At 44.5% G+C, this 14,319-nt stretch overlaps 1 protein-coding gene across 2 annotated transcripts in view; it reads right to left on the bottom strand.

Moving 5' to 3' along the window:
• Positions 1-6,802, bottom strand: part of LOC111851519 (protocadherin-17-like) — a 45,221-nt gene extending 38,419 nt beyond the window's left edge. For both annotated transcript variants that reach the window (XM_023826525.2, XM_023826526.2), the window contains exons 1-2: positions 6,267-6,802; positions 2,791-5,570 (exon numbers count right to left, since the gene is read on the bottom strand). In XM_023826525.2, coding sequence (XP_023682293.1) covers positions 2,791-5,277 — 2,487 coding nt within the window. In that variant the 5' untranslated portion in view covers positions 5,278-5,570; positions 6,267-6,802. The remainder of the gene's footprint in view (positions 1-2,790; positions 5,571-6,266) is intronic.
• Positions 6,803-14,319: the final 7,517 nt, after the last annotated feature.

The raw sequence follows: 14,319 nt of genomic DNA, 5'->3' as shown, positions 1-14,319 counted from the left end.
CTGAGACTGCGCTGTGTCGAATCGATGATTTGCCCCATTTGGTGATATCTGCTTCACTGATTCACGTGGAACCTTCAGAATCAGGATCATCTTTATTGGCCAGTATGCTCCCACACACAGAGAATGCATGTCCGCTTGTCAGTGGCTCTCATACATACAGTAAATACAGACACAGTTAGGACAAGACGAGATAAGACAAGGCGAGACAATGGTCACATATAGTCCAAATGCTTTATAAAGCATGCAGGTGTGGTTGATAACTGTGAAAAAGTGCAGGAGTACATATCAATGCAAAGAATGTTAATAGATACAAGAAGTACAATGCAATACAATAAGTAATTTACTGTCCGGCTGAGATCACCGACAGTTCTTGCATACAGAACAGTGGCAATGCTGAACACAGGTATCAACGGAGCCTTGTAATTGCTAGTTCTGCAAGGTCCTCCAGTGAATTACTGACCTGCCTGTCAGCTTGACCTTGCATGAGTCGATTGACCCCTTGGCCGGGCAGAACTGATAAACGGCGGATGGTTTTCAGATAAGAGCTTAACTGCTGTGTTCCTTTTTGCGTCTGATGTAGCTCAGAGTGTGGCACTACTGAGCAGCTTTCCCGAGGGCTCACTAAGATGCACATAATTTCATATATCATTACCAGCAATTACATAAAGCAGAGGTTCCTATTAACCACATACTACCATGTGTGCCTGCAGCTAAGAGGACTGCATGCTAGCCATGAGGAAAACTGACACCACCTAGAGGACAGTTACACAGTAATTATTTTCCCCCTCACATGTTGCAGTACGAGCTTGATTTCAGTGTCTATTTCAGCGTCTTCAATGTCACCCAATGGGAAACACAAGGGCACTAATGGAAATATGAGGATACAAATCCCCTACATAATTTTATTTAATAATACTTGTTGTTGAATATTGGGAAATTCACAAAAGAGGAATTTATAGCATAAGAAATGCCTGCATGCTTTTAAAAACTCGAACCACTTTGTAAGGACTATTATTGCAAAACATTCACATAAATCAACAAAAATCTAACATTGCAATTTGCAAATTTACTCAACACTGGCGTGAGATTTGACATTAGGCCAAAAGGCTGTGGGCTGCGATTCTGAATCAAGCATGTGACTTGAAAAGATTGTAAATCCCCTTCATTGCTTGTGCGGGATCCCAGACAAGCTTAATTTTAACATTGGTTCAACTGTAAATAATATGCTGTAATACCATAAGCTGAATTAAGTATCATTATGTTCCATCAATTGCTGATATGAATAATTCTTCCCAAACTATGCTGTTTGTTGCTTGCTGCATTTCAATCAGACCAGCTGGGGGCAGTATAGCTGGGGTCAGAGACCCGGACATCTGATTTCCCATACACCGTCACTACTGGCTCAGTGTGGGCCCGGAAAGTCTCAAGGTGCCCTTGTGCATCCATATTTGCGCATTTCCACTGTCGCACGCTTAACGATAAACGCACGAATCGATAAAAGAAAACAAGGTCTTTCTCCCCTTTGCATATTGCCCTAAGCAGTCTGCCCAGGTACAGGTGATCACCTGCAATGAATTTTCATTTTTTTTTGTAGTCTAAACATTTTCAGAAACATGATAGCAGGCTGCCAGCGCTGAAGGAGAGCGTGTGCCGTGTGCGCAGGGGACGGCTGCTTCTGGGTGCTGGAACACGCCGTTTTACTCTGCTGCTCAGAGTGAGAGAGTCGCTGCATGACAGACGGCTATGTGAAGGAGAAACATCTCCTTGGCTTTTAGCACAGTGACTCGTCCTTCTGGTTTACTTATACAGCAGATATAACAAAAATTTGACTCACTGACCTTAAATACAGTAAATCTATAGTAGCAAAATTCCCTGTTTATTTCATAGCAGGTTTGCGTATTGTAAATAGACCAGTCCAAAAAAGGTAAATAGACCAGTCCTGTGCTGGTGCCACCAGATACGTAACCCAAATTCCACCAGTACAATATCCAGCTCCATAAATGAACAAAACTGTAAGCCACTTTTTAAAAATATAAGCAGAAATGAATGAGTATTTTGTAGGGGCAGCATGGACATAAAAAGAGCCCAATTACTTTTTGTACCCCATAATCTTGTAGTTTGTATATGTATACCTGGGCTACAGTGCTTTTAGCAGGATTTCTGCCTTGTCTGACATGACAGATTCCAAATTACTTAAAACAGGCTTAGCACAACAGATATGTGCTGCTTGTCAGCGGCTTAGTGAAATCGCTTTGCACAAAGAGGTATTAGCCAAAAATGTGGAAAACACAGGAACCTTCTCTGGGTCCTAACAACAATCTAAGTGCTGCTGCCTTAAGAATTTTCTGTTTATATATATATATATATATATATAGTTTTTCTTCTTACAGTTGGAAAACCACCTTACTGAAAGGAATGAGTCGGGAAACACACAAGCCGTATATATGTATGTAAGCGTGTATGTATGTGCACAGATTGCAGATGCCAGTTTTCTTTTTTTATCTGACATACTCATATTTAAAAACACATATTTAAAAACAACATAATTTAAACTGAAATACTGCAATTTACAAACATGTACATAATTCATTTACATATTCATGTGCAACTCAAGGATCAGAAATGTCAAGCTGCTGTACTTTCCAAAAATGCACACACACACACACACATATATATATATATATATATATGTGCATGAGTGTGTGTGTGTGTATGTATGTATATACATAAGCATGTGAGAGAGGGAACATGAGAGGTGGACTGACAGAAGACCAACGTTCTGCTCCTTACCTGGATTATTGACATCCTGCTAGGCTGGGACTCTGTGCTGCTGCTAGCTGGGCCGGTAAAGCTGCTTTGGCAGCCCACAGCGTGTCCTTGAGGAACAGTCAGGTTGCTGGCGGCGGGCTTTAGGTACATGACCTCTGACCTGGGGGAGCTCAGCGGCAGGCGTGTCTGGTAGTCAAAATACACGGGGGACGTGGCGAGGGAGGGGCTGCTCACCACGTTCATGACGTTCATGGCATCCCTCTCCTCCACCTCACTCTGAACCAGCATGATGTCGTTCTTATTGATCTTCTTCTTCTTGTTCTTGCCCAGCTGAGGGTGAGAGTACTCTGCGATTCTGCAGTTGTAGGTCCTGATCTCTTTGTTTTCCCGCTTACATTTGATGGCGATGGTAATCATGGCTGCCAATAGCATAACAGAAATGATACTGAGAGTAACGATGAGGGGCAAAGACATGTCCCAGTTATTCTGCTCCTCGTTGATTCGAGGTTCACCTTCTGGCAGAGGTCCCGTGTAAGTCTTAATGATCAGTTTGGCCACAGCAGAAAGGGTTGGCTTCCCATGATCTACTACCTTGATTATAAGCTCCACAACTGGAGCTACCTCCTCCCACACTGGGTGGATGGTCCTTACCTCCCCAGTGACTGCATCTATCTCAAACAAGTTCTTTTCATTGCCGTCCGAGATCTCGTAGGTCAGACGACCGCTTTCCCCATAGTCATTGTCCACCGCCCTCACTGTGGTGATGATATGTCCCACCCCCACATTCCTGGGGACATGGATTTCTGCCGTGTCATTTTGCAGCAGGGGCAAGACGATGACTGGAGCATTGTCATTGACGTCCAGGACACTGACTCTCACTGTGGCATTGCTCTCCAGGTGAGGAGATCCTGAGTCCTTTGCCAGGACCTTAAACTCAAAGTATTTTGTCTGCTCATAATTAAACGATCTTAGAGCGTATATGGCACCATTAGTGGGGTTGACAGACACGTACGTGTAGATGGACACATCACCAACGTTAGATGGTAGAATGGAGTAGGACACAGTTCCGTTCTGACCAAGGTCAGGATCATGAGCTAGAACTGAACCTAGATACTCCCCCGGGATGTTATTTTCTGGCACTTGCAGCAGGTAAACTGTTTTGGTAAAACGGGGTGCATTGTCATTTTCATCTAGGATTTTCACTGTAAATGATTTGGTCGAATTTAAGGGGGGAATTCCATTGTCCCTGGCCACTATAGTCACATTGTACTCATCCTGCACCTCCCTATCTAAAGGTCTGTCTGTTACTACGGTGTAGAAATTGTCGTAATTTTCCTCCAGCTTGAAGGGCACATTCCCAAGCACTCTGCACTGGAGCTGCCCATGTCTTCCTGAATCTTCGTCTGTGACTCTGACCAGGGCGATGACCGTTCCTGGTGGGGAAGCCTCGCTGACTGCTCCCTGTCGAACAGAGACGAAGCCTATCGAAGGCCAGTTGTCATTCCTATCAACAACCTTAACGGTCACCTTACAGTGACCCGGTATTGGATTTGGTCCCAGGTCCTTTGCTTGTACATCAATCTCTATAACTGGACTCTCCTCATAGTCTATTTCCCCTTGAATTTTTATGACACCTGTTCTAGGGTCAATGGAAAACAGCTCCCTGATTCTGTCCGGTGCGTAACCACTGAAAGAGTAGACTATCTGCCCATTGCTGCCTTCGTCTGGGTCCGTCGCATTTAAATCTATCAACACTTTCCCAGGGGGTGAATTTTCAGGAATCTCTACCACGTAGGACGGCTGCTCAAACATAGGACTGTTGTCATTGGAGTCGATAACCTTGACATTAATTTGCATTGTCCCAGATCTTGGATATTCCCCTCCATCAGTTGCTGTCAGTATGAGTGTATGATGGCTCCGCTCCTCCCTGTCTAAAGGTCTCTGAATAACTAACTCTGGGAATTTAGTGCCATCTCCTCTCGATTTCACATCCAGAGAAAACAAGTTGTAATCGTCCCGCGTGATCTGGTATGTTTTTAAGCCGTTCTCCCCGGAGTCTGGGTCGTGAGCGCTTGTTAGCGGGAAACGGGTGCCTGGAGCCGCGTTCTCGGCTATGTCAATGTCGATCTGATCAGACGGGAAGCTCGGCGAGTTGTCGTTTATGTCCTGTATTTCCACTTTAATCATGCAGATCTCCTTGTCGTTGGCAAACACTTCCAGAGAGAGCTGGCACTTGGGGTTCCGCCTACACATGGTTTCTCGATCAATCCTCTGTTTGGTGTACAGCAGTCCGCTTTCGGGATCCACATCAATAAGATGAGGGGCTGAATTCTCCAACACCCTGAAGTTGGACTTCTTTCCCCTCTCACCGGGTCCAATTTGAGCATCTTTGGCAATGTTTCCTATTACGGTTCCCGGTCCCTGTTCCTCGGGAACAGAATAATTCAAGTTCTTCAATGTCAGGGCTTGAGCCCATAACAACAGGAAAAACGGCACAGAGAGATGCATCCCTTGTACTTGAGCGCTTGTATTTTTCAATGCCTTTTCACGCTTTCGACCTGTTGATTAGCTCCGTGAGCTGACAGTTTCTACATCTAACTGCCATCAAACGGGGCATTCCGCTCATAATTAAACACAATTTACTCAAAATATGCCTTTTTGCATTCAATTCATTTCCCAGAACTATTTCAATTAAAGGCGGGGGTGATGTGTGTCCAATTTAAATTCAGCTGAACGTCTTTTCTCATCGGAAGCTTAGCCGAAATCCGACTTTCACAAAACGAAATTATTGTAGCGCTCCTCTGAAATAAACAGAAAAATAACATGATTCAATTAGTACAAAAAGCACGGCGGTAGGATTACTATAGCAGGCTCGTATTTGACACTTGTGAAATTGAATAAATCTGCCTTTTTGCTTATATACAGAAAGGGAAAAAACTATTGCTCCCAGTAGTATGCATAATTATTATTATTTCTTTCAAAAGGATCACAAGCATCATGTTTTTTAAACCATATGGCACAGGAAAGAAAAATCATTAATGGCAATGCATACTAATGCGTATTTGTTAATATAAAGTGCACGTCCGGGACTGGATGTCGTTCTTGAAAAGAATACGATATATGTTTAGCAAAAAAAAATATCTTTGGAGATGCTTAATAATATACGATTGACGCTAAACTGTAATAATATTCAGCCGTCTTAGAGACATGTGACGATTACAAATGTCTTCCAATACAAACACCAAAAAATCTTACTGCCAAATAGCAACTCATTGTTATTATTATATCATTATAATGTAATTATAGAGAATGCTTAAGCATAATTTTTTCTTAAATATTCAGCAGTCAGTTTCACAAATAAAAATAGTCAATAAGAAACACACACACACAACAGAAAAGAAAGATTTTACAAGCTGTTGCATTCACTGACAACTTATCCACACATACAATAATCAGTAGGATTTCTTCAGTGAATACAATTTTAGGCGATGTCTTACCTTAAGAAATAAATTCCTGATCAGTTATTTGTGTCCTTCATTCCTTGATCGGAGTCGCAGAGCCACAGGCTGTGAAATATTATATCGCGTATACAAGTAGGACAGAAAGTATGCCTGCAATATCAATGAGTCGGGTCCTGCCGGGTCCTTTCCGTGTGATTATAAAGAAACGCGTTTTCCAGTTCACGGATCACATCACTCCCCTGCCAGTCATCTCTGAGATGTTTAATCCATGTGGGATATATACATGTGTATTCCGACTGGACTTTTACGGTGTGATCAAACACCTCGCATGCTGCATTGATGCAGGGTAAAACACCTCTGTGATGCCATTGCCCTTGCGCTGAATAAGTCCAGCGTTTACGAGATTAGGACAAAGTGAAAGATCCGATCTGCACTTTCTCTTAAAAAAAAGGAAAAACCTCGTGTCATCGAACAGTATATGGGATTTCTTTTGAAATCAACAGCTGAGGACCTTGAAGTAGCAGTTTCACATGCACACGTACCTATGCCTTCCTCTCTGTGCTTCTCACTGACAAACTCCGTTCACCTCAGAGTGCATTTAACATTATTACTGATCTGCTCCCAGCCAGTCATAGGAGCGGGGACCAACCCCGCCTTCGAGTATCATCCAATAGGCGTAGCAGCTTTCCCTCGAGGGCGGGACCTACGACTCGCTTAGTTTTGTACGTGATTTGGCAAGTTATTCCAGACACCGGTCACTTAAGATGAATACGTGTGTGTAGCCGATTGATTGAAAACCGCAGCGGATTTATAAATAAATTTATTTTGTCTGTACATTTTTCATTGTTCACAGGCTTGGTCAAATGTGTTTAAATGTTTTAAAGCGTGAACGTTTCAGCCATTTGCTGCATTTAACGTAAAATTTCCTATAGGCTATCTAACTGACAATTGTATATAGTACAAATATGCCAAAAAATACATCCGATATATTGCAATTATATAATTTTTGCAGGCTATAGTGCTTTCTATCTGAACTCGAATTTCAAAATAACGAAAAATAGCTTTATAGATCACTATCAATCATAAATGAATCGCTTGCAATAACGTCGCTAATGAAACTTAATCGTGAGATTAAAAAGTTTTTGTCGATCGGAGAATAGGCAAAATACGCGACATTCAGAACAACAAACAATCAGCCTAGATAGGGCGACGGATGTGAAGTGGGCTGGAGCGAAATATGCTTGCGGCGGCAAAGGAAGATCCTGCTCACTGTCCGGATTTAATTATATTCAATTTTACGAGAAGTGGAGAAAGCGAGACTTCCCAAGGAAATCCGAAGCAACAGATGCATGTGAATCAAAACCACCATTAGCGGTATTCAATGCGCACGCACTGCTATATACAGTAGCGTTATTTACCTTTGATGATGCAGTTAAGCTATTCTTTTATAGTACAATGTAAAAATGCGTTCGAGAAACTGCATTGGCAGTAGCTGTGATAATGCAAAGGTAAAGTTTTTATTTTATGAACATACTTCTAAATAAAGATATGTACATTTGCCATTTTGATAACAGCTAATAAGTTCAAATGTTGACATAATCTATAATATCCAAAATGTGTAGAAATTACTGTTATTTACTGATAGTTTCTTATTAATTGGGCCATTTGCTCCCAGTGGGGGCCAGCACGTGGTTTTAGGAACTGTTGTGATGGCAGGCGAAGAGCAGCCACAAAGCTCCGTGTGGATGATCCACCTCCACAATGCCAGTTATCTCATTATGAAAAAAAGACAAAGTCACTTGTGAAAAAGCTTCTCTTCCATTACCCCATGGATGTGATGTCGCTCAGCAAATGCCAGTGAATTATGCCCATGGGATAGCACTTTATTTCATTTTCAAGCTCTAATCAGATGCCTCTAATCAAAACTTATGGTTTATAGTTCAGTTGTTTGTAAAGCTGCACATTTTTGCTGAAGAACATCACGGTTCAGTGCTTCTCAGAAACACTCAATACTGGGAAAGAACCCATCTCACTATTTTATTTCAGAGAGAAGCGTCACAGGGCCGTCCACCCGAAGGCCTCTGTGAGTGCGGATTCTCGCCGGCGCTCCATGCCGTCCACCCGAAAACCTCTGTGAGTGCGGATTCTGGCCGGCGCTCCATGCCGTCCACCCGAAAGCCATCTGTGAGTGCGGATTCTCGCCGGCGCTCCGTGCCGTCCACCCGAAGGCCTCTGTGAGTGCGGATTCTGGCCGGCGCTCCGTGCCGTCCACCCGAAGGCCTCTGTGAGTGCGGATTCTGGCCGGCGTTCCGTGCCGTCCACCCGAAGGCCTCTGTGAGTGCGGATTCTCGCCAGCACTCCGTGCCCTCCACCCAAAGGTTTCTGCGAGTGCGGATTCTGGCCGGCGCTCTGTGCCCTCCACCCGAAGGCCTCTGTGAGTGCGGATAGTCGCCGGCGCTCCGTGCCGTCCACCCAAAGGTCTCTGCGAGTGCGGATTCTGGCCGGCGCTCTGTGCCCTCCACCCGAAGGCCTCTGTGAGTGCGGATTCTCGCCGACGCTCCGTGCCGTCCACCCGAAGGCCTCTGTGAGTGCGGATAGTCGCCGGCGCTCCGTGCCCTCCACCCAAAGGTCTCTGTGAGTGCGGATTCTGGCCGGCGCTCCGTGCCCTCCACCCAAAGGTCTCTGCGAGTGCGGATTCTGGCCGGTGCTCTGTGCCCTCCACCCGAAGGCCTCTGTGAGTGCGGATTCTCGCCGACGCTCCGTGCCGTCCACCCGAAGGCCTCTGTGAGTGCGGATAGTCGCCGGCGCTCCGTGCCCTCCACCCAAAGGTCTCTGTGAGTGCGGATTCTGGCCGGCGCTCCGTGCCCTCCACCCAAAGGTCTCTGCGAGTGCGGATTCTGGCCGGCGCTCTGTGCCCTCCACCCGAAGGCCTCTGTGAGTGCGGATTCTCGCCGACGCTCCATGCCCTCCACCCAAAGGTCTCGGCGAGTGCGGATTCTCGCCTCCCCCTGCTGGACTTTGGGGTTATTGGGCATCACACGACAAGTCTCCTGCACTGAGGACAATTTGAAAGTCGAGTGAGGCAAGGCGAGGTAAGGCGTTACAGGCCCCAGCTCTGGATGCGGTGGCCAGGAGCATTCTGATGGTCACGCCGAGGACCAATGCACTAGCGTGGGGAGCTTTGCTGACACTTGGAGCTGCTGTTTAAGCCTTTTTCCAAACATCCTCCATACTGTGCCATCACTGTGAGATGGAGGTTGGTTTTGCAAGGCAGTACCATTAAAGACACTGATGCTGGTGGATGTGGATCCAAGAGGCATATCCAACACCAGACCTAACAGTGCCAGTGATGGACGTTCCACAAGATGCAGGAAGGATGACCTTCCTCAAAAAGTTTGATAGTTATATGGGGCCATTGTTCATCTGAAATATGGAAATTAACTATCCAACAATAGCAATCCCAGTTAAGTTACATAATTTACAGAAATTCCTACAAGATAAACTTTAATGCCAAAAGTACAATATCTAGTAATGTTTCACATGATGTTCTTCAGATCTTTCTTTCAAATTTGCATCATTTCTCTGATAATGTATGTGGAAGAGGTAAGTACCAAGCTATCATTGTACTGAAAGTTCTTAATCTCTCTTTTTTTGTGGTTTAATATGTAATATGTAGCAGAATTTCTGCTGTGCAAGAAATATTCAGTATTGTCTATGTGACGTTGCATTCTTATGCATTGTAACTAGATTAAGTACTTACTTTTTATTGCTCTGAGGTTTAATTAATGTTGCAACAACCCTACTTTTGATGACTGGAAAATAATCATCATTACCTCCACTGCATGATATGTGGCAAACTCATTTTTGCTCCAATTTCTGCTGATAAAATGAATCCTATTAAGCAAACAGAAATGATATAGCCAGTTTCGACGACGGAGTTTACAACCCTCAAGCTCCTGCTGAACACAGACCCGGGAAGCGAGGCCCTTCGGCTGGTGGTGTAGCAGACAGGCCTGCGCTGCTTTGGGCCTGCGCTGGCGCTTGGTATGCACCGACCGTCGCGCTTCTCTGCAGGGCCTTTGTCGTATCATTGCCAGCTGATTTCTGTAATATCGGCCGTTTGAAGTACTTCAGTCGCCGATGTGGTATGATTATCCTGCAGACGAATATGTTTGATACCAGGATGCTATTAACTGGTTTCTGCAGCCTTGGAGCAGATGTGTCCATGACCTTATGAAATTTTACTCTGTTTCTTCACTATGTGCTTTTAGAAGCGAACACAATGTGCTGCATTGCTTTCCGTGCGGAAATGTTGATACATGTTTGTCTTAGGTAAAATGTTTATTTTCAAATGTTTCAGTTTATCATTATAATATGTTATAGAATCCAATGCACTGCAACTTAAAAAAAGAAAAACCCTTATCCGGTCAGTGTATTGACCTGATTTAGCTGTGTTTTATCATTAATAATGTATTATGACCTTATATACAATTCAGGGATCTAATGACAAGTAAGGTAATACCAATGATTTCTCAAAGCATGTCATTCATTCTACTGTTTTACAAAAGGGACTTTCATTGGTGTAGTTTACATATACTCAATAGCTTTACAATACCACAAGCATAATGCCTGTATCCATGCTGTAAAGTAGTGATTTTAGAAGCCTTGTGAGGCCGCTGTTCATTCTGGGGCTTGAGGGTCAGGTGACTCTGCAGCTTTGGATCATGTGTCTCCATCTGGCCCTTTCTGCTTGTCTGTAATAAGCTGGTGTTTCTAGCTCCAGATAATTCTGTCTGTCCGATGTCGCTCAATTTGCTGCTGGCCTTCTAGGTCCTAGTACAGGGTTCTTCAAATCTGGACCTCAATTTCAAATCCAGGCCTTGTTTTCAGTTCTCACAGGTAGTTAGTTTAATAATTGCTGATTCTGATTGGTCAGAGGCTTCACACCTGACTGACAGGTAAAGGAAGGCTGGAAAACCAGCAGTGCTCGGACCTGGAGGACCTTGATTTGAATAACCCTGTCCTAGTAGGTGCAGCATAGAGAATTATGTTTTTTTTCCCCTGTTTTGACTGAGTAGGTCATCTACCACTCAGCCCATACCCCACCCTGCCCATATCTCACCCTCTCCATACCCCACCCTGCCCATATCCCACCCTGCCCATATCCCATCCTGCCCATATCCCATACTGCCCATACCCCACCCTGCCCATATCCCATCCTGCCCATATCTCACCCTGCCCATATCCCATCCTGCCCATACCACACCCTGTCCATATCCCACCATGTCCATACCCCACCCTGCCCATATCCCACCCTGTCCATACCCCACCCTGCCCATACCCCACCCTGCCCATATCCCACCCTGTCCATACCCCACCCTGCCCATATCCCACCCTGTCCATACCCCACCCTGCCCATATCCCACCCTGTCCATACCCCACCCTGTCCATACCCCACCCTGCCCATATCCCACCCTGTCCATACCCCACCCTGTCCATTCCCCATCCTGCCCATACCCCACCCTGCCCATACCCCACCCTCTCCATACCCCACCCTGCTGATATGCCACCTCACTTTCCTTAAAAGGCAGCTACCCAAACCAAATCCCAGGTCCCTCCCCTCCAAAGTCTCTTGCCACATGTTTAGGTCTTCAGGTCAGGCTGGCTTTTTACACGTCTTTGGCTGGTGAGGCTGTGACTGCAGCTCTTGGTGTGCGAAAGTAGTCACTGTCACCGTGGGAGACCCCGAAAATGCTGTCCAATTTGCTAAATTAAGTTACACTTGGCAACATTGCAGGCTGTATAAAAGTCGATTAGCGTTTCGCTCCTCCTTTCCTTTGTTATGGCAGCCAGTGGCATGCCAACGTAAACAGCAGCGTAGCCTGGGCCTCAATGGGATCTCGGGCAGCTCTGTGCAGCTCTGGCTCTTATGCTCCCTTTGGGAACCTCATTATAGCTTGTCCTTGTCACAGTACTTTCAAATAATTATTTAGGGTTTTGCTAATATATTTGTTTTGTAGATTTATATAAAAGTGTGGATTTTTTGTGTCACCTGAAAGAATGGCAGAGTTTGCCATTTTTTGGCTGAAGGTTGGTGGGGTCCACCAGCACAGATCTTGATGTCTGACTCTGTTTGTTATTCCCTTGTCTTGACACCCATCTTGATTCCCTGTTTATTTCTTTGCTGCTTTTTTAAGCTCTTACTCTGAGCAAAGTCCTCCTTCCATCTCCGGGGTCACCATCTTGGCTGGAGCAAGTCTTACAAAAAATGAGAACAACATCCTCTAATGGAAGTTTTTCATCTAACAGCAGGCAGTAAAAAAGCAGAATATGAATACAAATTTTCAGTTCAATTTACATTTATATAGCGCCTTACCCACCATGTTTGCCCCACAGCACACATTATGCTTGTGTTCACAAGCCTGAAAACTCCAAACAGATAGGCTGGAATAAATATTATATTAATTCCACATTTTGTTAACACTTTTGTGACAAACATCGCTTTTAGCACCACCCGAAAAAGGTTTTTCATAATACCAAAGTGGGAAAAAAGGGGATAAAAACTGAATAACACCCTCTGGTGAATGGGCACAAAGTGCTTTCTGAGAAGCATGCAAAAAAGAAAAAAACATGCATTTAATATTTTTGTGCATGGAACATGTTGATATTTTGAAAATCGTCTTTCTGATTAGTTAAGAGGGCAAGACTCGGCAGACATTAAAGCATATGGTACAGTATATATAATGAAGGGAGCCATTTGAATTTCTCACATATTACTAGAGGTACATTATATTGCCGAAAGTATTGGGACACCTGCCTTTACTCACACATGAACTATGACATCCCATTCTTAATACATAGGCTTTTATATGGAGTTGGCCCACCCTTTGCAGCTGTAACAGATTCAACTCTTCTGAGAAGGCTGTCCACAAGGTTTAGGTTTTTATGAGAATTTTTGACCATTCATCCAGGAGAGCATTTGTGAAGTCAGGAACAGATGTTGGACAAGAAGGCCTGGCTCTCAGTTTCCGCTGTAAGTCATCCCAAAGGTGTTCTATCGGGTTGAGGTCAGGGTTCTGTGCAGGCAGGTCAAGTTCCTCCATACCAGACTCACCCATCCATGTCCTTATGGACCTTGCTTTGAGCACTGGTGCACAGTCATGTTGGAACAGGAAGGGGCCATTTCCAAACTGTTCCCAGAAAGTTGGGTGCATGAAATTGTCCAAAATGGCTTCAAATGATGCAGCATTAAGAGTTCCTTTCACTGGAACTAAGGGACCAAGCCCAACCCCTGAAAAACAACCCCACACCATAATCCCCCCTTCACCAAATTTTACCTTTGGCATTATGCAGTCAGGCAAGTACCGTTCTCCTGGCAACCGCAGATCCATCAGATTGCCAGACAGAGAACATGTCTCCACTGCTCTAGAGTCCAGTGATGATATGCTTTACACCACAGCATCTGACTCTTTTCATTGCACTTGGTGATGTAAGGCTTGGATGCAGCTGCTCGGCCATGGAAACCTATGCTATGAATTTCTCTACTCACTGTTGTTGAGCTAATCTGAAGGCCACATGAAGTTTGGAGGTCTGTAGCTATTGACACTGCAGATGGTTGGCGACTTCTGCACGCTGTGCACATGCATTTTCCCCAATCTGTGATTTTACGTGGTCGACAACTTGAGTTGCTGTTGTTCCAAATTGCTTCCACTTTGTTATAATACCACTAACAGTTGACTGTGGAATATTTCGTAGAAATTTCACAAATGGACTTGCACAGGTGGCGTCCTATCATGATACCAGCTCCTGAGAGTGACCCATTCTTTCACAAATGTTTGTTGAAGCAGTCTGCATATCTAGGTGCTTGATTTTATAGACCTGTAGCTATGGAAGTTATATTGGAACACCTGAATTCAATGATTCGGAGGGGTGTCCCAATACTTTTAGCAATATAGTGTAGATAGCGACCTATCCAAACTGCAAAACCGGATTAGTTCATTGCTTAATCTGTCAGAGCTTAATGGCATTTCTTCTATGCTATTGTTTTGAGCTTGGCAGCCTTTCGAGTCTCTGAAGTAGACTCACAACA

Source organism: Paramormyrops kingsleyae, chromosome 16 (assembly GCF_048594095.1).
Source record: "Paramormyrops kingsleyae isolate MSU_618 chromosome 16, PKINGS_0.4, whole genome shotgun sequence".
NCBI classification, from domain to species: Eukaryota; Metazoa; Chordata; class Actinopteri; order Osteoglossiformes; family Mormyridae; genus Paramormyrops; species Paramormyrops kingsleyae.
This window is presented reverse-complemented; position numbering and strand designations above follow the sequence as displayed.